The sequence below is a fragment of the Sphaerodactylus townsendi genome, linkage group LG06, assembly GCF_021028975.2.
Source record: "Sphaerodactylus townsendi isolate TG3544 linkage group LG06, MPM_Stown_v2.3, whole genome shotgun sequence".
In the NCBI taxonomy this organism is placed as follows: domain Eukaryota; kingdom Metazoa; phylum Chordata; class Lepidosauria; order Squamata; family Sphaerodactylidae; genus Sphaerodactylus; species Sphaerodactylus townsendi.
Window position 1 is genome coordinate 17,131,153 of NC_059430.1, and position 26,177 is coordinate 17,157,329.

The 26,177-nt window shown below is 46.4% G+C and overlaps 1 protein-coding gene across 1 annotated transcript in view; it reads right to left on the minus strand.

Moving 5' to 3' along the window:
- Positions 1 to 5,004: 5,004 nt before the first annotated feature.
- TAF3 (TATA-box binding protein associated factor 3) overlaps positions 5,005 to 26,177 on the minus strand; it is a 167,597-nt gene continuing 146,424 nt past the window's right edge. The window contains 3 exon segments of the mRNA XM_048499552.1: positions 5,005 to 5,789; positions 7,835 to 7,941; positions 15,720 to 15,978. Of these exon segments, the coding sequence (XP_048355509.1) occupies positions 5,675 to 5,789; positions 7,835 to 7,941; positions 15,720 to 15,978 (481 nt within the window). The 3' untranslated portion in view covers positions 5,005 to 5,674.

Below are 26,177 nucleotides of genomic sequence, written 5' to 3' on the forward strand. Positions count from 1 at the left end.
AGAAGCCCACAAGGGAGGAATAACTTTTGCCTTTACAAAGCGTATGGAGAGGAGTCTGTGGGCTGAGTGCAGCGCATTTTAAGACCCTGGAGCGGGCATTCTTTTTGGAGAGATAATCTGCTTTTGGAAATGGTACGCCGAGCCGAGCATATAATTTCAGGGGGCGGGGAGGGACAAAGTGTTCCTTTTTTCTCGGGAAGGTGTCTGCAGCGGAGTACAGCGGGGGTCTTTATCCTCCCTCATCTGATTTGTGAGTCTAAAAGTCCTGGAGAGAAAAGAAAATCGGAGAGTATCAGAACCCCTCCCGACTTCGGCTGAGCTTTCCAGAGATAAAAATATAGTGCATTCCCTTTTCGGTATCACCTAAACCTCCTTTGTTCCCCTCTCTGAATAGGACGATTAAACAAAAGGCTCACTAACCAAATTAAAGTATAAAATGAAGGCTGAGATAGGGAGCTCTTGCCAGCAAGAATGTTAATGAATGAAGTTCACTGAAGCCACGCTGGCTAAGCTTTCAATACTAATAGTTTTATGCCCAATCTTTAGATCGGGCCAGGGTTTTCTCTCCCCTCCCCGTCTTTAGAAGTTTTTTAAGAGTCTAAAAAGGGGATGCATTTCCTTGGCTGGAGGTCGAAGCAGATAATATTCCGAATGAGGTCAGACGCTTTCTCTCTTTCAGCAAATGGTGTCGGCCGCTCTCTTGAGGAAGTGTTTTCTTTCTTTCTCGAAGTGGCAGAAACCTGGCTCCGCTGCCATCTCCCAAACACGCGGGGACTTTTGAGCCATTGACTTCGAAAATCAGATGCCATCAATAGGGAATTATCCATTAATATCTAGATAGGTGTACAGCCGGGGTATTTTAGAAGACGTTAACAGCTGGAGGGAACGAAAGGGAGAACTGGAAATTAGGGCAAGCAATTCACGTAAGGCAGAAGGTGGCTTTTTCGCCAAATGATTGTGTTTAACACGGCGAGCGTTCACGTCGGTGTGTTTTGAGCTTGCCCTGTGTCCAAAAAAGCTCTGGGTGGGATACAAGTAGTTTTCCATGTTCATCTCATGACAAAGCTGTAAGGTAGGTTAGGTTAAGAGAGAACAGCAGGCCCCAAATCTCCTGTTGAGTTATTCATACAACACATCTACACAACAGACATGCACATTGAAGAAGAGTTGGATTTATATCCCCCCTTTCTCTCCTGTAGGAGACTCAAAGGGGCTTACAATCTCCTTGCCCTTCCCCCCTCACAACGAACACCCTGTGAGGTAGGAGGGGCTGACAGAGCTCCGAAGAACTGTGACTAGCCCAAGGTCACCCAGCTGGAGTGTGGTGTACAGGCTAATCTGAATTCCCCAGATAAGCCTCCGCAGGTCAGGCGGCAGAGCGGGGAATCAAACCCAGTCCCTCCAGATCACAGTTCGCCTGCTCTTAACCACTATGTCACTGCTGCTCCGAATGATCTCGGCAAATTGCTCCGTCAACTTCAGGCAAGGACGCGGCCCGATTTTTTCAAGTTAATGTTGAAAACAAACCAGACGTCGAGAAGTCCCGAGCCTTTCCCCCGCGAGTCACTGGCAATGCTTCCAAGATGATAATAAAACGTTTCTTCCGTGGACTTCGGCACTTCCACTTGGCCCGTTCGGTTCCAGAAACATTTCCAAGCGGCTCTTACTGGATTGCTTCTGAAAACACTTTTATTGCGTTGTTTTTCGCCGAAACGTTTCCGAGCCAGCTTCCTCACACTGAAGTGTTCTTTTCAGCCCAAATGGTGAGCTGTTATCCACGCTCCCCCCCATCTAGTCCCCTAAACCAGGGGTGTCAAACTCGCGGCCCTCCAGATGTTCATGAACTACAATTCCCATCAGTCCCTCCCAACGTGAGCATTGGCTATGCTGGCAAGGGCTGATGGGAATTGTAGTTCGTGAACATCTGGAGGGCTGCGAGTTTGACACCTGTGCCCTAAACTCTCCTTTGGTGCTTACTCAGCACTTTTCGTCCCTCTCCTTGCCGTTTCAACCCCCCCCCCCCCAATTTCTTGCTTCTTGTCTTTTCCCCTCCCCTTTTGGGACCATCGAATCAGCAATGCATCATTGCTGAAGCGCAGGAGCGAAAAAAGAAATAATAATAATATTAATAATGGCTGCCAGGAAACAACATTTGGAGGAGGGCAGTGTGGACATAATTCATTGCGAATGATGGGATGGGAAACACCTTTGAAACGGGGTACGGCCAGTGTGCTGAAAGGCCCCAGCTGGGAGCTCTGCATTACACCTGTAGATCGGGGGCAAAGTGATACTTGCTCTGTCTGCACAATGGGAGACTTGGCAGCGCTCAAGACGCATATCAGGTACTCATTCTCATTTGCACTATTCAGAAGGAAGAGCGTGCGTGTAAAGTGCCATCAAGTTGCAGCTGACGTATCGTGGCATTGTAGGGTTTGCGAGGCGAGAGACTAGTCTGGGGGTGGTTTGCTGTTGCCAGCCTCTGGGTAGCAACTACAGAATTGCGTAGTGGTCTCCCACCTAAATAGTAACCAAAGCCGTCCCTGCTTAGCTTCTAAGAGTTGACAAGATTGAGCTACCCTTGGCCATCCAGGCTAGGGCAAATGAACACATTAAGAATTCAATAGCCCAGGCAGTGGTGGGATCCAAAAATTTTAGTAACAGGTTCCCATGGTGGTGGGATTCAAACTGTGGCATAGCGCCAATGGGGCTGGGCAGGGCATGATGGGAGCGTGGCCGGGCATTCCAGGGGAGGGGCATTCCTGGGCAGGGCTGTGGCAAGGACGCAGCCGCTGCACCAGTCTTTGGGCGGGAAACGAATGCACGCAGGCGCAGGCTGCCACGCACGCCGGTGCACCTCCTGCTAGACTGCTTCAAGTTCTGTGCGCTACTGCTGAGAGGAGGGGCGTAGCTAAGGCAAAAACCACGTGGCAAAATCACCAATTAGTAACCCCCTCTCGGCACACACAAATAATTGGTAACCTACTCTCGGGAACCTGTGAGAACCTGCTGGATCCCACCTCTGAGCCCAGGCATAAAAGGGGACACAAAAAGTGCACAGCTCAAGCCCATTTGATGCATACGCATGCTTAAGTAGTGTGCATGTGAAGAAGCAGAAAAAGACGACGACTTTGGATTCATACCCCACTTTTCTCAATTGTCCCAAAACGATTTGCAAACTTTTCCCCATAGCAGACACCTTGTGAGGGAGGTGGGGATGAGAGTTCTGAGAGAACTGTGGCTGCCCCAAAGTCACCAAGCAGGAAAGTAGGAGTGAAGAAACAAATCCAGTTCACCAGATAAGAGTCCACTGCTCGTGTGGAGGAGTGGGGAACCAAACCCGGTTCTCCAGATTAGAGTCCACTTGCTCTTAACTACATCACGCTGGCTCTTTACATGCAGAAGATCTCAAGCGTACCCCTCTCCCCCTCTTCATCATCAGCTGAAAGGGATCCTGAGTCGCAAACAGGGGGAAGATCCCAGCCTGTGACTCTGGAAAGCCGCTGCCTGCCAGCCTGGTCAATACCAAGCCATACAGACCAAGACTGCTGTCTCCGAATGGCTCACTCCACAATCTAATTCAATTATATGCTTTCCTTATGGGGAACGGCAGGGCTCTGCTGATTACACTGTCTTCCTAAGCTCCATGGGAGACCACCAGAGCCAGCGTGGTGTAGTGGTTAAGAGCAGGTGGATTCTAATCTGGACTGAAACACGGAGCAGCAGTGGCATAGGAGGTTAAGAGCTCGTGTATCTAATCTGGAGGAACCGGGTTTGATTCCCCACTCCTCCTCCTGAGTGGCAGAGGCTTACCTGGCAAACCAGATGTGTTTCCGCCCTCCTTCGAAATAAGTACTTTATAAATCAGACATCTTTTTGTCTTTGTGTATGTTTTGGATTTTGATTTTAAAGTACACGTAGGAAACTGAATTGAAAAGGCAATGGGATCTCTCTTGGCTTTTGTTTGATCACCCCGACCCCTCCTCTTCATTAACTCAAATTCCCGGCACACAAACATCTGCAAATCCCATGCCGCTTTGGGACTTCCCATACAATAAGAAGAAGAAGAAGAAGAGTTTGGATTTATATCCCCCCTTTCTCTCCTGCAGGAGACTCAAAGGGGCTTACAATCTCCTTGCCCTTCCCCCTTCACAACAGGTGGGTGAGGCTGAGAGAGCTCAGAAGAGCTGTGACTAGCCCAAGGTCACCCAGCTGGCGTGTGTGGGAATGTACAGGCTAATCTGAATTCCCCAGATAAGCCTCCACAGTTCAGGCGGCAGAGTTGGGAATCAAACCCGGTTCCTCCAGATTAGATACACGAGGTCTTAACCTCCTACGCCACTGCTGCTCTGTGTTTCAGTGGCAAAGCTCTTGCCATGCCGTGGGTTGTCTTCTTGAAAATGGTGAGAGCAACGGAATTTTTCTGTAACGCACAAGCTAAGTGAAGGGCCCAATCGTTTCCTAAATGCCCCTTCTGGGCTCAGCGAAAAGAAACGTCACCATTGAAACGTGCGCACTACCGTGTCACATGAAGGGGCAAGTTTTTTTCGGTATCCAAGGTTGAAACATGGAGTACAAATTGATTCTGATTCTCACCTTTACGCCTGCAACCGTTGTTCACTCTGGGGCTGACGTGGCAGACTGAAAAATACCATCTTTGAAAATAGAACTTGAGAGGCGGCGCTGAGAAAGGTAACCGTTTCTCAGCTTTAGTCCAAAATCGATATAATCTTATGACTGGAAAGCACATTAGTCAAGTTTCACATTAACAAAAAAGCCGTCGCGTTTATCCCGTCCGGGTGCTTGAAAATAAAACGACGGTAACTCACCGATCGCATCTGCTTATTTGAGGAGCAGGCGATTGGGAATGTTGGGATGCACCAGTGAACTGTACAAGAGGAGATGATATATGGGGGAGGGGGAAGGGGGTCTCTCTCCTATATTGCAGATTTACCCAAAGGAAGGAAACAAACGCACGCAGGGGAAAGAATGGCTCACGACAGAAACTTTTCTTTCTTAAAAAAGTTATTTCACAAAAAGCTCAAGCATTCTTTATTCGTGTTAAGTCTCAAAAATCGGGGGGGGGGGGGGGTGGAAAGGAGGAAAGAGAAGAAAAAAATCATATATTCTCATCACAAAAATATTTACCAGCCGCTTCGCCCCCACCCCATGTCATTTATGATTATCTGACTGTGGGATAGGAAGCGGAGAGCTTTCAAAATCTTTCTGAGTGTCGTCGTCCCCCTCCCCCAATCTCCTGCCTCGAGGACAGTCACTCAGATAGCAAGTCCTTTCCCATTTCTCCTGGGTAGAGGCTCAGAAGAAGAAGAAACAAACAGGACAGGGCAGAGGTATTTACAAACGTCGATGTGCCTGCCATCACAGAAGCGTTGCTCAGTTCACCGCTTTTCAGCCGATAAGTCCATGGCAGGTGATTCTTGATCAAGATCTGAGCTGCTTGATGATGAAAGGGGCAACTTAAAAAAAAAGAGAGAGAGAGAGAGAGAGAGAAGGAAAATTCTGGCTGGTAACAGACCGCCTAAGCTTATCCCTGATTCTCCCCGACAATCACATCCTCAGAAACTTGATGGGGACGAACGAGTCGGCTGAATTCCTCCACAAAAGAAATCGAGGCAGAAGTGCTGAAGCGACAGTCTGGGAAATCTCCGCAACGGCTTCAGTGGGTTTTGTGTTTCCATTTCTTGTGTTTTTTATCTTTCTTCTTGCTGGCACACCTGGAGCAGAACCACTGCATTTCTTCGGGGGGAGCTGCCGTAAGCCCAACGCAAGGCCTGGGTGGTTGACAAACACACACACACACACACATTTAAGGAAACGGTTGAGTGTTATAAAAAGCAAACCTGTTGTGTCGGCATGTGCAACAACCACTCATCAGTATGGTTTAACAACAGAAGATTCAGCTCTGCAATCACCTAGACAAAATGCTCTTCTGATCGGATACTGGTGACAGATGGGCCCCAGTTAAGACACCAGTAAAAATGACTGATGAATTATATTTGATAATGAATCCAATTAATCTTTTTTTAAAAAAGGAAACTGTATTAAGGATTTCTGCCCATCACACTGGAATGACACCTCGGCCCTGTAGTGATCCTCAGGGTTAAATTCTGCAGTGTCACTCAGACAGCACGGGTGGGAACTTCCTGGAGATTTGAGGGTGGGGCCTGGGGGAAAGTGCGGTTTGGGGAGGGGAGAGACCTTTAAAACAGTCATTTTCTCTAAAGAAACTGATCTCTGGAGATCAGCTGTAATTCTAGAACAGGGGTCTACAACCTGCGGCTCTCCGGATGTTCATGGACTACAATTCCCATCAGCCCCTGCCAGCATGGCCAATTGGCTGATGGGGATTGTAGCCCATGAACATCTGGAGAGCCACGAACATCTGGAGAGCCATGTATTCTATGAACATCTGGAGAGCCGCAGGTTGCAGACCCCTATTCTAGAAGGTCTCCAGGTTCCCCCTGGAAGCTAGCAATCCTACCCAGATCAAAGACAAGATTGGGAGGGCGGAACTATTGCTCTGCTGGGGTCGAGAAGAACGAGTCAGATTCAGGAACGCCAGTTCGGTTCCTGCTTTGCAGACGTTACAACCAGTATGAAAGTGGGCAGATCACTGTGGATCTAGGAAAGGTGCCTTCCCCGAGACAGGAGGTCCCTTGCACCAGAGGTCAGTGCTGCCATTAGCAGAAGGGATGCAGGGCATATGACTGCCATCTCTCTGAACAAGGAGTATTCTAAAAGCACCAAATCGTGTCCAAGCACAAGAAATCATCCCAAATTGACCGGAAAGAAATTTAAAATGTTTGATGTCATGGCTGGAGACGACATGCTGTGAAATGGGCAGCGGCAGGGGCTCAGTATATCTGGCGGGTCCTACTGCTGACTGGCCCCCTGTCTACTCGCTTGCTAGTGGCCCACTACCCATGCTCTCAGCGACATGCGCTTCCCCAAGCCGTTGGGAAAGGGTTGCAGGCAGCTGTGAGCATGTGATTGTGAATGAATGAATGAATCTATTTAGTGTTGCAGTCATAGGCCGTGACAGCAACATATGAAATACAGGGTGCAGCATGTAACAAGGTATAATAAGATGAAATACAATAATACTAAAAATAGCAGGTTAAATAAACCAATACACCATAAAGCTAGACCAGGGGTAGGGAACCTGCGGCTCTCCAGATGTTCAGGAACTACAATTCCCATCAGCCTCTGTCAGCATGGCCAATTGGCCATGCTGGTAGGGGCTGATGGGAATTGTAGTTCCTGAACATCTGGAGAGCCGCAGGTTCCCTACCCCTGAGCTAGACATAGCCAGAAAATCCTGTTTAAAACAGGCTATCCTAAAATCTGTTTAAAACAGGCTATCCTAAAATCTAACAATATTTGAGAAACATTTTTTCCTTACAAATTACAATTTTTTTCCCTTACAATATATCACAGGTGTCAAAACTCACGGCCCTCCAGATGTTATGGACTACAGTTCCCATCATCCCCTGCCAGCATGATGCTGGCAGGGGATGATGGGAACTGTAGTCCATAACATCTGGAGGGCCGCAAGTTTTGACACCTGTGCAGTATATGATAAAAAGGCAAAAGCAGCCGCTTCGAAAGTCCTTGAACCTATCCAGTGAGTTATTGTCTGAACAGGGAAACTGACATTTTGTTCAATGGGCTTTATTGCTACTGGTAGTTGTTAAGAAAAGGAAAGGTGGTGGGTTGGGGGGTGCCTGGGAACTCCCTACCTGAGGCCTCCCAAACTTTGAACCAGCGCTGTTGAACATACTAGTCGAAAGAATGAGGGGATGCCCGACCCACTCACCAGTGATACCAGTCGTCGCAGCCATCACAGCCAATCATCGGACTGCCGTCGTCTGGCTTCTCGCAGCCGGGGCAGATCCAGATCTTGTTGCCCCACTCGTCTCGGATCTGGGCAAGAGAAGCAGGCAGAAAAGAGGTGTCAGAGCAGGGGATTCATTCCGGATCACAAGGCTGCTGAGTGATCCCGGCACTGGCGCAGGCGTGGTATTACAAAGGTAGCTGGGAGCTCACTGGCGCAGGCGTTGTATTACAAAGGTAGCTGGGAGCTCATGGGAATGTCCTATTGTGACATGTTTCTGTGTGATTGAGACCGCTTGGATGCAGTGCCTGTGTAGACATCCCCACGCATCAGACAATCTGAATGGCCTCTTTTAAGGCAGAAGCAGACACATATCAAAGTGTATGCAAAGCCGTCGTGGTATTTCTACCCCACTCAGCTGAAATTTGGCACACCTGTAGCCCCAAGACACTTTGATCTGATAGTTCCATTGTATGCCCAGGACACTTCCCCCTTTCTTTTTTCCTAAAACAAAGTTTCCATCCCTCATTGTGTAAGGAAGAAAGCCTGAAAATATCCGTTTTCAGCACAGCAGTTAGAAAACAGAGAACGTGTGTATGTATGTATTTATTTATTTTTGGGGCTTCTATACCGCCCCATTCTCGAAGGGCTCTGGGCGGTGTACAACAAACAAAAGTAACAATATAAGACAATTAAAACATTAAAAGGCAGCAATAATTAAACAATAAATATCAAAAGAATAAAAGCATGAATGGCGTCCAGTATCCTAATTTAAAATTCCCTCCCCCCCAAAAGGGGGGGGGGCTTCTGTTAGAGGGGGCTTCTGTAGAGGGGCTTCTGTTAGGTCAGAGAGCAGCATTTCTTCCTCCGTATAAAATTGATGCACATCTGCCTCTGCATTTGAATTGCCTTGACTGCTTGGACCCCATGGTTTGAACATGGGGCCTTCTGGCATGGAAAGTAAATACCCTATCATTAAACAAATGGGCTGTCCCACTACCATCCTGCCCTATGTGCAAGAACCCAAATGAACCCAGTGTTCTGGGGTTGGAAAAGGATTGTTGATGGAGTTTGTCAATAGAATGGGGGTGTCAAGGACTTGAACAACCTTAGCTTGATTGTCAAGAGCTACCCAAACTCAGGGATTGATAGTGGTGAAGGCATAATGTGAAGAAGAAGAAGAAGAAGAAGAAGAAGAGGAAGAGGAAGAGGAAGAGGAAGAAGAAGAGGAAGAAGAAGAAGAGGAGTACCCTGTTTCTCCGAAAATAAGACATTCCCTGAAAGTAAGACGTTGTAGAGGTTTTGCTGAAGTGTGAAATATAAGGCATCCCCCGAAAGTAAGACGTAGCAAAGTTTTTGTTTGGAAGCATGCCCGCCAAACAGAACACAGAAAAATAAGACATCCCCTGAAAATAAGACATAGTGCATCTTTGGGAGCAAAAATTAATATAAGACACTGTCTTATTTTCGGAGAAACACAGTAGTAGTTTGGATTTATACCCCACTTTTCTCTCCTGTAAGGAGACTCAAGGGGCTTACAAGCTCCTTTCCCTTCTTTTCCCCACAACAGACACCTTATGAGGTAGGTGGGGCAGAGAGTTCTGAAGAGCAGTGACTAGCCCAAGGTCACCTAGCAGGAATGTAGGAGTGTGGAAACACATCTGGTTCATCAGATAAGCCTTTGCCACTCAGTGGGGGATCAAACCCGGTTCTCCAGATTAGAATCCACCTGCTCTTAACCACTACACCACCCTGGCTGGGGGTGGAAAGTGCCATCATTACAACTGACTTGCAGTGACCCTGAAGGGTTTTCAAGGCAAGAGATATTCAGAGTTGGTTTGCCGTTGTCTGTCTCTGTGTATACACCCTGGATTTCCTTGGCGGTCTCCCATCCAAGTCCTAACCACAGTCTTAGCTTAACTACTTAGTGCCAAAATCAGACATGATCAGGCTAGCCCAGGGGTAGGGAACCTGCGGCTCTCCAGATGTTCAGGAACTACAATTCCCATCAGCCTCTGTCAGCATGGCCAAGTGGCCATGCTGGTAGGGGCTGATGGGAATTGTAGTTCCTGAACATCTGGAGAGCCGCAGGTTCCCTACCCCTGGGCTAGCCTGTGCCTCTATGTCAGAGCACTGTAGATACTCTTTACTTCTGTGAGTCCTTTTCCCAAGGGGAAACAGTCACAGCCCCTCCTCCCCAGAAGACAATTTCGATGCTATGCATCTCCCATACAGAGGTGTGTGTGTGTGTGTGTTGCCATCTTATTACTTATTAGCCAAACTCTTCCAATTCAACTAACTGATAAGATCAAGGGTATAAAAATGGTTACTGAGTAACTTTCCATGTCTTTGACATTTATGCCACTGTTCCATTTTCTGAAGGGTAAATGGAAAAGAAAGCACGGGAGCGTGTTTACAGTTCAGCAACTGATTGTTAGAGACCACCTCTCCATTCTTACTCTACATGCTTAGGATATGTTATTATGGATTATCGTAATGTTCTCCGCCTGAAGAATTCTGGGACCCCTAAAATCAGGCTTGGGTCAATTAGCAGATCGTCACTGGCATTTTCTATATCAATTTTAAGTGTGTTTGGTCTTCTGACTCTTACGCTGTACAGAATCTGTGGGATTTTTTTCAAAAAATCACCAAAAAAAGACTTTGTAGAAATGTAAACACCATATATACTCACATATGAGTCGAATTTTTCAGCACATTTCAGCACCAAAATTTCAGGGTATCATCAGGTGACACTCCTGATGATATCAGCCAGGTTTGGTGAAGCTTGGTTCAGGGGGTCCAAAGTTATGGACCCCCAAAGGGGGTGCCCCATCCCCCATTGTTTCCAATGGGAGCTAATAGTAGATGGCGCTACATTTTGAGGGTCCATTACTTTGTATCCCTTGAACCAAACTTCACTAAACCTGGGTGGTATCATCAGGATAATCTCCTGCTGATACCAGCCAGGTTTGGTGATGTTTGGTTCAGGGGGTCCAAAGTTATGGATCCCCAAAATGGGTGCTCCCATCCCCCATTGTTTCCAATGGAAACTAATAGTAGATGGGGCTACATTTTGAGGGTCCATAACTTTGGACCCCCTGAACCAAACTTCACCAAACCTGGGTGGTATCATCAGGAGGGTCTCCTAAAGATACTCTGAAATGTTGGTACTGTTAACATAAACATTTCTCCCCTGACCAAAAATCCAGTTTTGAAGGATTTTAACTCTTGTGTTTTAGCTTGGTTGCTGGTTGAGCTAAGGTTTTTGTACTTTTAAAGTTATTGTTGAGACCACATTGTTCTTGTTGACCTTCTTTTCCACTTACAGAGCTAGTTTACTGTTGTTCTTTGAAATAAATATTCAAAAACATTTAACCTACTGATGCCTCAATTAATGTAATTTTATTGGTATCTATTTTTATTTTTGAAATTTACCAGTAGCTGCTGCATTTCCCACCCTCGATTTATACACGAGTCAATAAGTTTTCCCAGTTTTTTGTGGTAAAATTAGGTATATACGAGTATATACGGTAAATATATGATATATACGGTAAATTAAAAAAACTTCTCTGAACTATGAGCAACAGCAGACAAATGGTTTTTAAGTCAGCTTGATGGACAGACAGACTGCTGTTCAATATTTATACTGCATGATTTTACAGCGTGAGTTAAAAAAGCACATTCTAAAGATCAGACAACTCATGATGCCCTGTGTGTCAAACAACTGAGTCTGCCCTTTATGAGTTTTCTTTTTATTTTGGGGGAGGGAGTTTAAGAAAGGTTGTGCCTTATTCTGGAGAAATGGTGCTCCATCTGGTCTGAGCTCACATGAGCTCCCTGCCACACATTACTGAAAGGGGTGATTTCGCTGGCTGGAAAAGGTAGCACAGCTCAGCTCTCACCTCCTCAGGATTTTGGACACCTGAGAACCTTCAATTTGACATGTGAGCTAGGTGGGTTTTGTTAACAAACCCACCAGTTCTGAAAACGTCTAGGATCAGTAAGTTCATGCTAGCCATTGGGCTCTAGAAGCTGCCTTCTCCTTCCTTTCCCCTCTTTCCCCTTTATTTTTTATTTTCTAGGAGGGTTTTTTTGTTTTCATTTTTGATGTCCCCCCTTCCTTTTACCCGGATTTGCATTATGGGAAAAAAAGACTACCAGATTATTAATGCAGATCCACTTAATTTGGATGGGGCCATCAGTCTCTCTTTAGTTCAATTCCATATTTGTAAGAAACAAGAGGGAGCGACCTTTCTCTTGCATAGTTCCTTATTTTTTTTCTCTTTCTCTCAATCGTTCCACAGTAGCTGAGCAGAAGAAATGTTGAAAAACCTCGGGAGCTGAAGCAATATATTGGCCTGACTCCTACAGTTATGCTCAACAACCTTTGAAGACTTTCTGTATCCTAAAGAGTCCTTGTCCAAATGGTGGCTCTTCCAGAAGCAACAGAAAGCAGCCTTCAAGTTTTGCTGGAATACAAGCCAGTATGCATCTGGCCTTTGCTTTATGGACCGCTGAACCATTTATAATTTTTTTTGTTTAGTTTTTACAGGTCTGAGAGTTTTGGCTATGCTGAAAACCAGTATTATACTTGCATGGAAATCATGGCTGTTTTTAACAAGTTGCATCTAACCAGGGCTCGAGAGCTGGCACCCAGAGTGCGTTTACGGTTGCCGATCTTCCCTTTGCAATTTATTGCAGGAAACGCCAGCGGATCTGTGGCAAAACAGGATCACTGTTCAGACAGCCAGTAAGGGTAAGGGAAACTCTGAATCCTGTTTAGGGCACTCTGCTAGTGTCAAGAAGCATACTTTATTCTGCTCTATAACATCCAGCTGAAAAAGACCAGAGGCGTAGCTGTGCTATACTGCGCCCAGTGCACACACTGGGTTCCCCACCCCGCCACTGTGGCGTCCCGCCCTTACCTTAGTTCAGTCTGAAAGTGGAGGCTGGAAAAAGCAGCCTGTTCACTTGAGGCTGAAGACGGCCTGGTGAGAACTATATTTCCCAGGTGACCTTGGGGCTTGCAAGGTATCCTGGGAAGTGTAGTTCCCACCAGGCTGTTTTCAGCCTCAAGTGAACAGGCCACTTTTACAGCCTCCACTTTCAGGTTGAACTAGGTGGGGGTGGGGCAGGGGGTGATTTTCCACCCCTGAGGTGTGCCCCTCACCTCCTGGTAGTTCCAGCTCTGAAAAGGACATAATAATAAAAGAAAAAATAAACACTAGCTTTATAGTAATTTACTGCTCACAACAAGCAAGAAGAATATACACATAGCTGCCTTCATGAAGGTATACAATTTTTAGGAAATTTGTTTGGTTGCGTTGCATCCTTTTAAACTAGATGACAATCACACATGGACAAAAGTTGGCATTTACCAGTAACCCTTCATCTTTTAGGCATCAAGTTGATAAAACGTCAAAAAATGTGAATCTTTACTGGCAACCTTAAAGGCTACCAAGCAGTCCGGGCAAACAACCAAATTTTGTATGCCTAACTAGAATTTCCTGATAAAGAATACTGTTTACTAAATCGTGAGTGTAAAAGCTGGAACAGAAGTCTTGCGACACGACGGCTTTGGGCATTTAGATGTGCCGGAAATACTTGGGTCATGAAATTCATTCAGGGCATTTACTAATCTGTAGTGGTGAATGCCGGCCACGATCAGTAAAAGGGAATGAGGATAAAATTTGATCATTGGCCAGAAGCTTGGAATTTTACTAGTCCCAGCCAGAAATGTAGCTTATTCTGGACATTTACCACAAGGCCTTGGCATAGTTCTCTTGTCCTGGCAAATCACTCAAATGCTTTCTTGCCACGTCTATTGTTGATAAGAAATAAAGGATATCACGGTTCCTTCAGTATAGTTCAGATTGTCATGATGCATAACTGAGACAGTATCTCACCTTTACTAGACAGCTGAAGATGTTTACCTGCTACTAGGGGAATAACCAGGTGTGGAACTTAATCAGTACACCTGACTGCAATCAATGAGAGAAAAATTTATAAAGTTTTTTTTTAAAGGGGTGCAGACCATGGTGCATGTAAATATTGTTTTTAAAAAGGAAAAGAAAACAGCGTAGCAAACGTCTACGTTAGGGTTTCTAATCCTTATAAGCCTATGCAGAGTTGCGCAACACTTAATATTTCAGCCCTAGAAAGTGCTTAAAAGCAACAGCTGAGCCCTTCAAGGGTAGGGCGGTTTATCAAATTGAATAAATAAATAAATTAAATAAATAAAATAAATAAACAGTAACACTTTGCACGTTGACATTTAGGAAGTGGGGAGGGTTAATAATCCTCCTATAAATTGTTCTGAAGGAGGTTTGCAAGCCCTGAAAATATAGGCTTCGTAATACGGGAACTAACTTTTGGCTAAAGTGATACAGCTGAGCTAGGCAGTCGACAGGGCTTTTAAACCTGTAAAAACCAGCATTGCTCCCTCCTAATTTCATTTTGACAGAGTTTACCACCCACATGGGATCCCATGGATCTTTTCTGCTGGCGGTAGTGATTTCTTCTAGCGTAAGGAGCCTTCCCCGATTCAGGAGCCCCTTGAGCTGGAGGAAACAGCCACTCCCACCGGAACAGATCCACGGGATTTAATAAGCATTGCCAACTATGGAGATTTGGGGGGTGGAGCCTAGGGGTGTGGGTGAGGGGAAGAACCTCAATGGGTCATAATGCCAAAGAGTCAACCCTACAAAGCTTGCCATTTTCCCCAGGGAAACCGATCTCTGTGGTCTGGAGATCAGTCATAAAATCTGGGAGAAACCCTCTCCCCGCCCCCGACAGGTGAGCAACCCAGGACCCAACCCACTAAATGCCAAAACAGATGAGATCTAGGGAACGGGATCCATGTATGTTTACCCACGTGGGAGAATGTGTATGGTTTTTTTTAAAGATCCTGTTATTATTTTACAGGAATACATCAGAGAGGGGAGCTAAATACTATCCTGATACTGTTGACGGAAGACTTTTTCTCCAAGCCTGGCTCCAGAAGTGGCAGTGAGCCAGGCAGAAAGGAAAATACTTCAAGTGAATGAATAGAGTGGGGTATAGGATTCAGGTTGCCCTCACAAGTTGTGTTCTGTCATGAATAACAAAAACCTCTTCCTCTCCACATCACACAAGAGTGGGTAGAAACATGAACACATGGATCCTCCATTTAGTGTCTAGGTTACCTGAGAGCCGGCGTAGTGTAGTGGTTAAGAGCAGGTGCACTCTAATCTGGAGAACCGGGTTTGATTCCCCGCTCCGCCACTGTGGAGGCTTATTTGGTGAACCAGATCAGCTTGTGCAGTCCAACACATGCCAGCTGGTGACCTTGGGCTACTCACAGTTCTTCGGAGCTCTCTCAGCCCCACCCACCTCACAGGGTGTTTGTTGGGGGGGAGGGAAGAGAAAGGAGATTAGAAGCCCCTTTGAGTCTCCTTACAGGAGACAAAGAGGGGAAATTAATCCAACTATTCTTCTTCTTAAATGGCTGGCTGGGGAAGAATGGATTTACTTAAGGCTAAAGCAATGCCACACCATTATCAACCAGGGCTGATGGGCCTGGCGATTGGCAGGAGTGTTGGGGGTCAGATAATTGGGGGGGGGGGGGATTCACAAGAATGATGGGATTACTCTTGGAGAAACCCCAGAAACAGTAATGATAGCTCTTGAAATCGCAGGGCTTCTGGAAATTCCCAGATCTACTGGCACCGCTTATGGGATTTCCCATGATGTTCAAATGCTCACAATGCTGTTGAGGTTGTTTTTTTAAAGTCCCACTCTTGCCCCAGGTGGAAACTCAGGACAAGCGTTGGTAGTCCTATCATCAACTCAAAGACACATTCATGCCAAAATAAATTATAGTACCTACCACATAATTGCTGACGGTTTCCGTAACCACACTCCGAACGGGGGCTTTGGAGCCTCCAGTGGCGGACATCGCAGGAGATGGAGGAGGAATCAGAGCTGGGGAAATGGCGGCTGGAGGCAGCGGGGGAATGACCGGAGGAGGAGGAGGGTTTACGTGGACAGGAGCCGGTGCTGGAGATGGGGGAGGCGGTGGGGTTTTGGGCCGAGCCAAAAGAGGGGATGGCTTAACCTCCGGCGTCGAGACTACTTTGCTGATAACACTGTCAAGGAAAAAGAGAAAACAAACGCTGATATCATATCGTGCTAAAATGATGCCTGCTAAAACTTAGGCAGAAAAAAATAAAATGCACAGACATAAAATGGATGACACCTGGCTTGACATGTGAAAGGGATCTGGGAGTCTTAGTGGACCACAAACTGAACATGAGTCAGCAGTGTGATGCAGCAGCCAAGAAAGCCAATGCAATTCTGGGGTGCATCTGTAGGAGCATAGTGTCTAGATTGAAGAACATAATAGTACCGCTCTATTCTGCATTAGTCAGATCTTACTTGGAATACTGTCTGGAGTTCTGAGCGCCACAATTCAAGAATGATATTGACAAGCTGCAATGGGTTCGGAAGAGGGCAAATGGCGAAAAGTCTAGATGCCCAATGAGAAGCAGCTTAAGGAGTTTAGTGTGGAGAAGGGCTGACATGACAGTCATGTTTAAATATTTGAAAGGGATGTCATGTTGAAGATGGAGCAAGCTTGTTTTCAGCTGCTCCAAAGTCTAGGACCAGGAGTAATGGATTCAAGGTGAAGGAAAAGATATTCCACCTAAACATCAGGAAGACCTTCCTAACAGTAAGGAAGCTGTTTGACAGTGGAATTTGCTGCCTTGGAGTGTGGTGGAGTCTTCTTTTGAGGTTTTGAACCAGAGGCTGAGTGGCCATCGATCAGGAGTGATTCGATTGTGTGTTCCTGGATGGTCTTGTGAACTCTTCCAACTCTACGATTATATGAAAAATTCAATGGGAATTCTACGAATTCACAGGGAATTTTAATTTTACAATATGTTTCTTTAAACCAGCAATTGCCAACATGGCACCCCCAGTACCTGCTCTAGCCCCCACCAAATGCTTCTAGAAAGTGGGTGCAGCCAGGTAGGGCTTTTGGAGGCAAACTGCATTGGCCAGGGAACTCTTCCAAACACGAAGGGGGTTTCCCAAATGAATGTTGAAATGAGGTGGGGGGTGAGTGGGGAAGGCAGGGAAAGAAAGAACAAAACCAAGCTTCTAAGAAGGCCCCCTCCAAAACGTCCCATTTTCTGCATCCCATTCCCAACTCTCCCCTTTAAGCTGCAGAGGGACTTTCCTCAACCATTCCATTGAAGGAGAGGGGGTTAACAGCTGAAACTCTGAAGAAGAAGAGTTTGGATTTATACCCTGCTTTTCTCAACTGTGACGAGTCTCAAAGTGACTTACAAACTCCTTTCCTTTCTCTCCCCACAGCAGACACGATGCTGGCTTTGAGGACTCCCCCCCCCCACACACACTCAGCCCCTAGTTGTGGGTAAGGAAGCAGAACTGCATGCACCCCAGATCTCCCCCACCCCCAAAAAAATACAGGAATGGTGCGGCAGTCTCTAACACGCCATATCCCTTCTGAATCAACGGGAGTGACTCTGGGAATCCCTCAGTACACAGATAGTGGCACCTTTTTTAATAATATAATCGGGCCCACACAGAGTATGCTCAAAGCACACAGATCAGAGATTAGCTTCCCTACAGTTGCTCGCCTGGCAGTGTTATTGCCACAATAATACCCTTCATTAAAAGATAAAACATATATTAACAGGGAGATTTTTTTTTGCCCCTCCCAACCAAAATTGTCATCCCAGAGTGAAGGAGTGCATGAGAAAAGCCTCGGAGCTTTGTTGGGATGAGTCTTCAAGCCATTGAGGAAACCGAGTTGAAAGGTACCCCATGCGCCACTCCCTTCCCCGAAGGTGCCAGATCAGAAGATTCCAAACAGTGGCTGGCCTTATCCTAAGTACCCTGTCTATTTTGTTCTAACCACTGCTAAGCCTGAAAGAAAGAAAAAAAAATAAACAGCCTGAACACAAGACATACAGAGATCCTAACAGCTGTCACGCGGTTTGGGTGTCTCTCTTGTAATTTCTACATAAAACAAAATAATTTGTAATGACAGGGAACAGGTCAAAGATGTTTGCGTACAGGGGCTGCCCAAGATCTCCCCCCCCAAAAGTCTTAACTCGGGGTCCCCTATTTTATTTTATATTTATTTTATTTATTAAATTTGTAGGCCGCCTCATCCCCGAAGGGCTCGAGGAAAAGCATTTCATGGGGATCCAGGAAAAGCATTTCATGGGGATCAGTGGGTCGGAGTGGGCGGGTGGTAGATAGGAAAGATCCATCCATCAGGAAAATGAGTCTGGACGTAATCAATGGAGTTCTGTGTGTACATCGGAGACTTCACCTCTTCCCCAAGCCCCTGGGATAACAGCTGCATTCAGACATCACAACATGCTTCAGGCTCTCTGTGCATGGACGCAACGTCTCACACACCCCCTCCCCCATGGGCTTCCCCACTTAGGAACCCCTGAATCAAACTCCCAATTTGTTGCAACGTTCAGAATGCAGGCGCATGGGCAGGCTGAGTTTGCATCCTCCCCCTAAACTGGGTTTCTTCCGAGGTTTCGAACTCAGGTTTTCTGGAAGGAAACAAATTCCGATTTGTTCAGCGGCCTGCACGTGAGTGTCAGCGACAGTCAGCATTTGGGCAGAGATTTCCCAAACCAGGAAGTTTTGATTAGACCTTGGTCCGGAGGATGTGAGGCTCAGCCACATTTGTGCCCAGCAGGGCCAAAAAGGAGGGCTTGAACGGATTTTTCTCACTCGGCACCTGGAGACCCCGGAGAGAACAATGACTTGGCAACAAGTAGCCCAGGTTGACACTGCATTTCAACTGCTACTGTCCAATCCCATCCCACCACGTTTTTCTACTGAAGCACATCAAATCTCAATATATTCCCACCCCAACTGGTAGTGGAAAGTGGTGTCAAGTCAGTGCCAACTTGTGGCAACCCTATAGGGTTCTCAAGGCAAGAGGCATTCCCAGGTGGGTTGCCATTGCCTGCCTTTGTGTTATGATTATGGAGTTCCTTGGTAGTCTCCCATCCAAGTACCTGATCTGAGATTGCAAATGCCTTAGCAGACCAGGTACTCAGGAGCAGTAGCAGCAGCAGCAGCAGCAGCAGCAGCAGCAGCAGCAGCAGCAGCAGCAGCAGGAGGAGGAGGAGGAGGAGGAGGAAGAGGAAGAGGAGGAGGAGGAGGAGGAGGCCATTTCTTTCACATCCTGCACATGAGCTCCCAAAGGCACCTTTGGGCCACTGTGAGTAGCAGAGTGCTGGACTAGATTGACTCTGGTCTGATCCAGCAGGCTCGTTCTAACCAGGGCTGACCCTCCTTAGCTTCAGAGATCAGGCTAGCCTGGGCTCTTTCCCACATGCAGTCAAAGGCGCTGCCATATACTGAATCAAACCCTTGGTCCATGAAGCACAGCACTGTCTACTCAGACTGGCAGTGGCTCTCCAGGGTCTTAGACAGAGGGCTTTTATGTCACCTACCATCTGTTCCTTTTAACTGGAGAGGGCGGGGATTGAACCTGGGGCCTTCTGCATGCCAAGCAGAAGTTCTACCACTGTGCCACGGCCCCTGACCAGAATGGCACTATTACTAAATGGCACTTATACTAAATCGGATTGTTGGTTGCTCAAGGTCAGTACTGTCTACTCAGAGTGGCAGTGGCTCTTCCAAGCTCTCAAGGGGGAGTTCTTTCACATCACCTACCACCAGGTCCTTTTAACTGGAGAGGGCGGGGATTGAACCTGGGGAAGCGCCTCTTGGTGGAAAAAGCTTCTGCTTGGCATGCAGAAGGTCAGCAGTGCTTTGATGGTGTGTTCCTGCATGGCAGGGGGTTGGACTTGATGGCCCTTGGGGTCTCTTCCAACTCTATGATTCTGGGTCCCAGGTGCAATCCCCAGCCTCTCTCCGCAATTAAGCTTGGTTGATTCTGTCCAGTTGGGTTTGGACTCTGCTGTCATTCAGCTTCAGGCCAACTTAGTGGAGCTTTGCAGCCCAGACGGCACAGCCTAGATCCCGCAAAAGGGCAGAGGCGTTCCATCAGTCATCCTAAAGCCACAGGCAGGTAGGTAGGTCGGCTTGGGCTGTAATTGGTGCACACAGGTGCAAGCTGTAACACGCCGAATGCGAAGTGCAGGCAAGACTCTGAGATGAGAAATTATTTCCGATCTTTGGCAGCAGTTTATTTGATTTCAATCTCGTCCTCGCAGGCAAAAAAAAAAAAAAAGTCATGGACTGATTAAAATAAAAGTGGTGCCAGTAGGGGGATCGACACCCCGTGGGCACCGAAGAGGAAAAAACTTTTTTTAAAAAATCAGATTTAGTTCCCAGGTTTAAATGGCCGCTACAGTAAGAGATTGCTGGGGAATACGTGTGCGTCTGCTGATAAGGCGCAGAGCAATCTGGCTGTCCGCCCTCAAAAACACGCAAGTCCTGCAGCTTGAAAACCCCAACTTTTGTGCACAGATTTATGAAAGTCCTGCAAATTTACATTTACACTTGGATTATCTGATTTGCAGCTATTATCAACTGACAAGTGGAGGCCTGCGAAACTTTGCAGATTTGGCTTTTTTTTTTCGTTCTGTATGTGTCCCACCCTCCCTCCTGGCTTCAACATACTCCCATTCACATACAATATTCATCGACACACTAGTCCCATACAGAAGTCCTATATGCAGCCTAAGAGTAGTACTAGAGTAGTAAGAGTAGTACTAATAGTTTAGTAGTTGGACGCCATCTGTATTTAAAAATGGTTGCGATAATTTGAGCGCTGTATTTTAACTTTTTACTTTGTACGATTTTATTTATCCACTTGTTTACTGTTAATGTTGTGAACCGCCCTGAGCCCTCCGGGGGAGGGCGGTATATAAGTGAAACAATCAATCAATCAATCAATCAATCAATCAATCAATCAATCAAACAATAAATAAATAAATAAGAACTGAACAAGACTACTGTCAATGCCCACCTACAGTACTCTAGTCTTCTGGCAGCATTTCAATTTTCTTAAAAGGTGGAGTGTTCGTAAACATTCCGCAACACCTCAGAACATCTGAGCCAATCGCTGGGGACGGTTTATTTAATCAGCTGAAACGGCAGCACTTCCAGGGCGGCAGGATGAGTTTTCTCCAGCTTTTTTTTTTTTTAAGTTGAGCTTATCTGATCGTGCAGATAAAATTGCAAAACCACAATGCTTTTGCAAATCCATGTTCTGAGCTTAACTTTGATACCTTGGCTGGCTCCCTGTAACCAAAAACACTATCCCTAAAAGATTATCCAAGCAGGCTTTGCAATTATACAGTCAAAAAGATTATTTTAAAGAAAAAATTAGTGCAATTTAGTGTGTTGGTTGTTCTTCTTTTTCCTCTCCTTTTAAAGTGCTAAGCAATCCATGACTGACGTCCCTGAAGGACTACCTGCTTCCACAGAAACCTGCTGGTACTTTAGGATGTTCGGCTGACGGTTTGTTCCAGGCATTCCCATTCATGAACGAGGCTACTAGAAACAGAATCCTCTCATGGACAAAACTGTCTCATACTGACTTAGACCTTGTCAATACTGTCCAGAGTCTCAGCTAGGAGTCTTCCACGTTTCCCACTACATTACCCCTTCGGAGCCAGCGTGGTGTAGCGGTTAAGAGCAGGTGGACTCTAATCTGGAGAACCTGGTTTGATGCCCCACTCCTCCAACTGAGTGGCAGAGGCTTCTCTGGTGAACCAGATGTGTTTTCACACTCCTACATTCCTGCTGGATGACCCTGGGCTAGTCACAGTTCTCTCAGAACTCTCTCAGCCCCACCTGCCTCACAAGGTGTCTGTTGTGGGGAGAGGAAGGGAAAGGAGTTTGTAAGCCCCATTGAGTCTCTTGACAGGAGAGAAAGGTGGGGTATAAATCCAAACTCTTCTTCTTTGTCTTAATCGGAGACCCCGTGGATGGAATCTGGGACCTTCTGCACAGCAAAACAGATGCTCTGCCATTCAGCCACATGCCCAGCTATCTTGGAAACTTCAATTAGAAAGGTTAGGAGGAAAGGAAGGGTGTAAAAACTCTAACAAATAGCCATTATTTAAATCACCCTTCGACACAAATAATGGCTGTTTTTGCACAACACCACCTGTGCTGTCCCAAGCCAAGGATTCCTCAGCTCTGCTGTTCTCATAAACTAATGCTTTTAATGTATTTTATTTACTCGATGTGAATTCTATTTGTTTATTAACGTCTTCGCCTTGTTGCTCTTCAAGAATAGCTGCATGAGGGATCCCCAACCGTTTTGAGCATGCGGGCGCCTTTGGAATTTTGAGAGGAGGTAATGAATGCCTCCCCAAAATGGCCGCCACAGAAGGGGCAGCGAGGCTGAAAATGGCTGCCACAGGAAGTGGAGCCAAACATAGTGGCTACCTCCTCATTTTGAAAAATAATTTCAGGAGGGGAATGAAACAAACTAAGGAAAGCCTGGAGGAAAAAAGGGGCAATAAAACAAAGGGAGTTCTGAAGGGGGAATAGAACCACAACCCCTTTAACAGGCAGTCTTTAGGCAGCAGCTGGACAAATGCTTGTCTGGGATGTTCTAGGCTGATCTTGCATTGAGTCCCTTCCAACTCTATGATTCTATGACGCTTACTAGTCCTCCTGATTTTCCAGTGGCTCCTGCTATTGCTCCTATGGCAAGGTTTTTTAATTGGAATGACAGCAGTCCTGCCTTACAAAGGCCTCACCCACTTTCTGAACAGATTGACAGGTGCCAAAAGACATATTGGTGAATACCATAGTGTCCATGGACACTATGTCCATAGTGTTCATTGGGGGACCTTGAGTTGCATCCTTTCTCCTTTCTCTTTCATCTTTGGGAAGGGGGCTTTTCGAATTTCAGCCAGTTATAGGTTTATGATTGCACCCTTTCCCCCCTGATAGAAGCTTGCCAGGAACCTTGGGCCAGCCCACCCTGCTTTAAGATTGTCCTGAGGATAGAATGGAGGAGAGAAGAGTGATGTATGTCGTGTTGAGTGCCTGCTGGGGAGAAAGGTGAGGTGAAAGTAAATGAATAAAATGTACTCCAGAACCCCAATAAATTGCCACTAAGCTGGGAATTGTCCTCTTGTCTGTGGAGCACAATTAAGGATTCCAAGTTTGAGATGTTCTGAATAATCAATGCAACACCCCCTCCCACCTTAGAGATCCAGGATGGTGTAGTGGTTAAGAGCAGGTGGATTCTAATCTGGAGAATTGGGTTTGATTCCCCACTCCTCCACCTGAGTGGCAGAGGCTTATCTGGTGAACCAGATGTGTTTCCGCACTTTTCCATTCCTGCTGGGTGACCTTGGGCTAGTCACAGTCCTCTCCAAACTCTCTCGGCCCTACCTGCCTCACAAGGTGTCGGTTGTGGGGAGAGGAAGGGAAAGGAGCTTGTAGGCCACCTTGAGTCTCCTTACAGGAGAGAAAGGTGGGGTATAAATCCAAACTACTCTTCTTCTTAAATGGAGATGCTTCAGATTGGAGAGAACAGAACAGTCCCTTCCTGTGCCACCAAACTGTGACAGGAGGAAATCCTGCAGGCATCCATCCACCTTCAGGTTTGTGGCCTCGCAACAGAGAGTTTCTGTTCTGCTCCCACTGGTTTGTGCGCAGAAAGAGCCCTGCTCGGGCAGCAATGTGTCTGAACCTGCCTGAAGTTCTCGCTTGTTTTTTTCTTTTTAATTGAGATGTGCAGCTCGCCTGCGCCTCCGCTCTTGTGCAACGAGCAGCAGAATCAAACAATTTCGTGTTCCGTAATGGGCCTTTTCTTCCCAGTGACTCAGGCCTCTTTGTGGATTCACCTTAGGAGCCATGGCTTGAGTGCGGCCCAGCTAAATGAAAATAATTTTGACACTGCTCCCTGCCTAACACAACCCAGTGGAATAATTGGCGTGGTGGCTGCCGTAATTAAAAATACTTAAATTAACGTTTGGATGGGTTCTCACGCTTTAATTCTAGGTCAGCTTTAGGAGAAAGCCAGGAGGGTTATTATTGTTATTTTTTAAAAAAACCTTCTGGAACTGGCAATTTTATCTACAGAAGCCTAATTTACTGCCACATCAGCGTGAAAAACAGATAGCCCCACTAATCCGGCTTGCAAATCCATGGGCCCTGGACTTTGTAGAGGGGTATCTGAATTGGACTTTGCAGGGGAAAACCTTTGACTCTTAGCAGTCCACACAGGGCCATGTAAGTAGGGTTGCCAACTCCAGGTTGGGAAATTTCTGGAGATTTGGAGGTGGAACTTGCAGAAGGTGGATTTTGGGGATGGGGGCTCAGGAGGATATAGTGCTGCAGGGTCCACCCTGCAAAGCAACCATTTTCTCCGTGGGAGCTAATCTCTGTAGTCTGGGGATTAGTTGCAATTCTGGGTATCTCCAGGGCCCACTTGGAGGCTGAGATCCTTATGTGTTACCATATAAGCCAGCGTAGTGTAGTGGTTAAGAGCAGGTACATTCTAATCTGGAGAACCGGGTTTGATTCCCGGCTCTGCCACTTGAGCTGTGGAGGCTTATCTGGGGAACCAGAGTAGCTTGTGCACTCCAGGACATGCAGCTGGGTGACCTTGGGCTAGTCACAGTTCTTCGGAGCTCTCTCAGACCTGCCCACCTCACAGGGTGTTTGGGGGGGGGGGGAAGGAAAAGGAGATTGGAAACCCCTTTGAGTCTCCTTGCAGAAGAGAAAAGGGGGAGGGATATGAATCCAACTCTTCTTCTTCCTCCATGTAGTCTTCAGTTCTTAAAAAGATCGGCCTTGAGTTCTACTGAAGTTAGCATCAGGGATTCCAGCCTCCAGATGGGATTTGGGGATTCCTGGAATTATAGCTCATCTTCAGACTAGTGAGACCAGTTCTTCTGGAGAAAATGAATGCTCTGAAGGGTGGACTCGATGGTATTGTAGTACCCCACTGAGGTCTCTTCCCTCCCGAAACTGCATCCCGCAATCTCCAGGAGTTTTTCAACCCGGATCTGGCAATCCTATCGCCCCATCCCTCGCCGTGGCCAGGGCAGACCAGGCAACTGTAGTGGGACTTACGGCTTTTCACTCCTTCTCCTTGGGCTGGGACACAGGCACTTTGCAAGCCGCCCAGCTGAATGTGGTCCCACTTGCCCTGCATGGCGGCTTAGCAAGAGTTTTAAATAAGGTACGCAGGTTCAGGGCCATTCGCAGGGTGCTTTACATAGCTGCATAACAAAGTGAAAAGAAAAATGAGGAAGATCTCTGTCTTGAAAGGGGACAAACTGTGGTTGGCCAGTACTCCTGTCTTGCCTGAGGTTGGCTGGGATTTATTTATTTATTGGGAAAGTTCATGTGCTGCTTCTTTAGAGACCTCCTTCAGACGGCTGTGTTAACACGGGTTAACCAATAAAGTAAGAGAAGCTCAAGAAAGCTCAAGCCGATACAGAATAAAATCAGTTTGAATTTTATTCAGCCAACTGGGGCAAAAATAGTGTCAGAGGAGCCTAGTCAAAATGGCAGTGTGCTCTTACTTTTATAGCATTATAGCAGGTTACATTCAAAATGGCAGAAAAGAATACACCCCAAAATGCCCACATCATCAATCAATCAAACAGAAAGGTGGAGATTTTCCCTTTTCCCAAAACATTTGGGGTTGTCTAAGACCCTTATTGGAAGGTGTCGGCACCTGATTCTTTGATGCAAAATGAACTAGGGCCTGTTTCTTTCTTATCTCTATTGCCTTTTGTTGCCCTTCTTCCTAGACAAAGAGCCTAAACATTTTCATGTTTCTTTCTTCTGTCTCCTAGAAGAAGGGCAAATTCAAGGTATCTAGTCGGGAACAGTGAGACCTTAAAACAGTTAAGTTTGCACATTCTGTATAACTCTGAACAAGGGGCATTCTGTTGGGCTATCAAGCTTGCCTAGTAACAGGAAAAGAATAGATTCTCAAGCCTGCATCTTTACTTTGGTCAGCTACATTATGGTTGCCAACTCCCCATAACAGAAAGAAAGTAATGGGGGGCAAGAAGAAAACCTTTGCTTTTTCACAGAGTATATCCTCCTTATGCTTTCTGCGCCTACAGCTGTACCTGAACATTTCTTTCTGGAGGGCGGTGACTTTCTCACCTTCTTCCAGAATAGCTCCGGATGTCTCTCAGAATACTAAGGTGGACACTGCAAAAAGACAGCAGAGATAGAAAAGTTGTGTTCCTCAGACAGATATCCTTCTGTGCATAGATATACTCCAGGGCATCCAACACACTGACTAATAGGCACACTAATTGCCACACGTACCTTAAAAAAAGAATTATGTGCATCTATGTCAAGATTTTAAGCCCAGCAA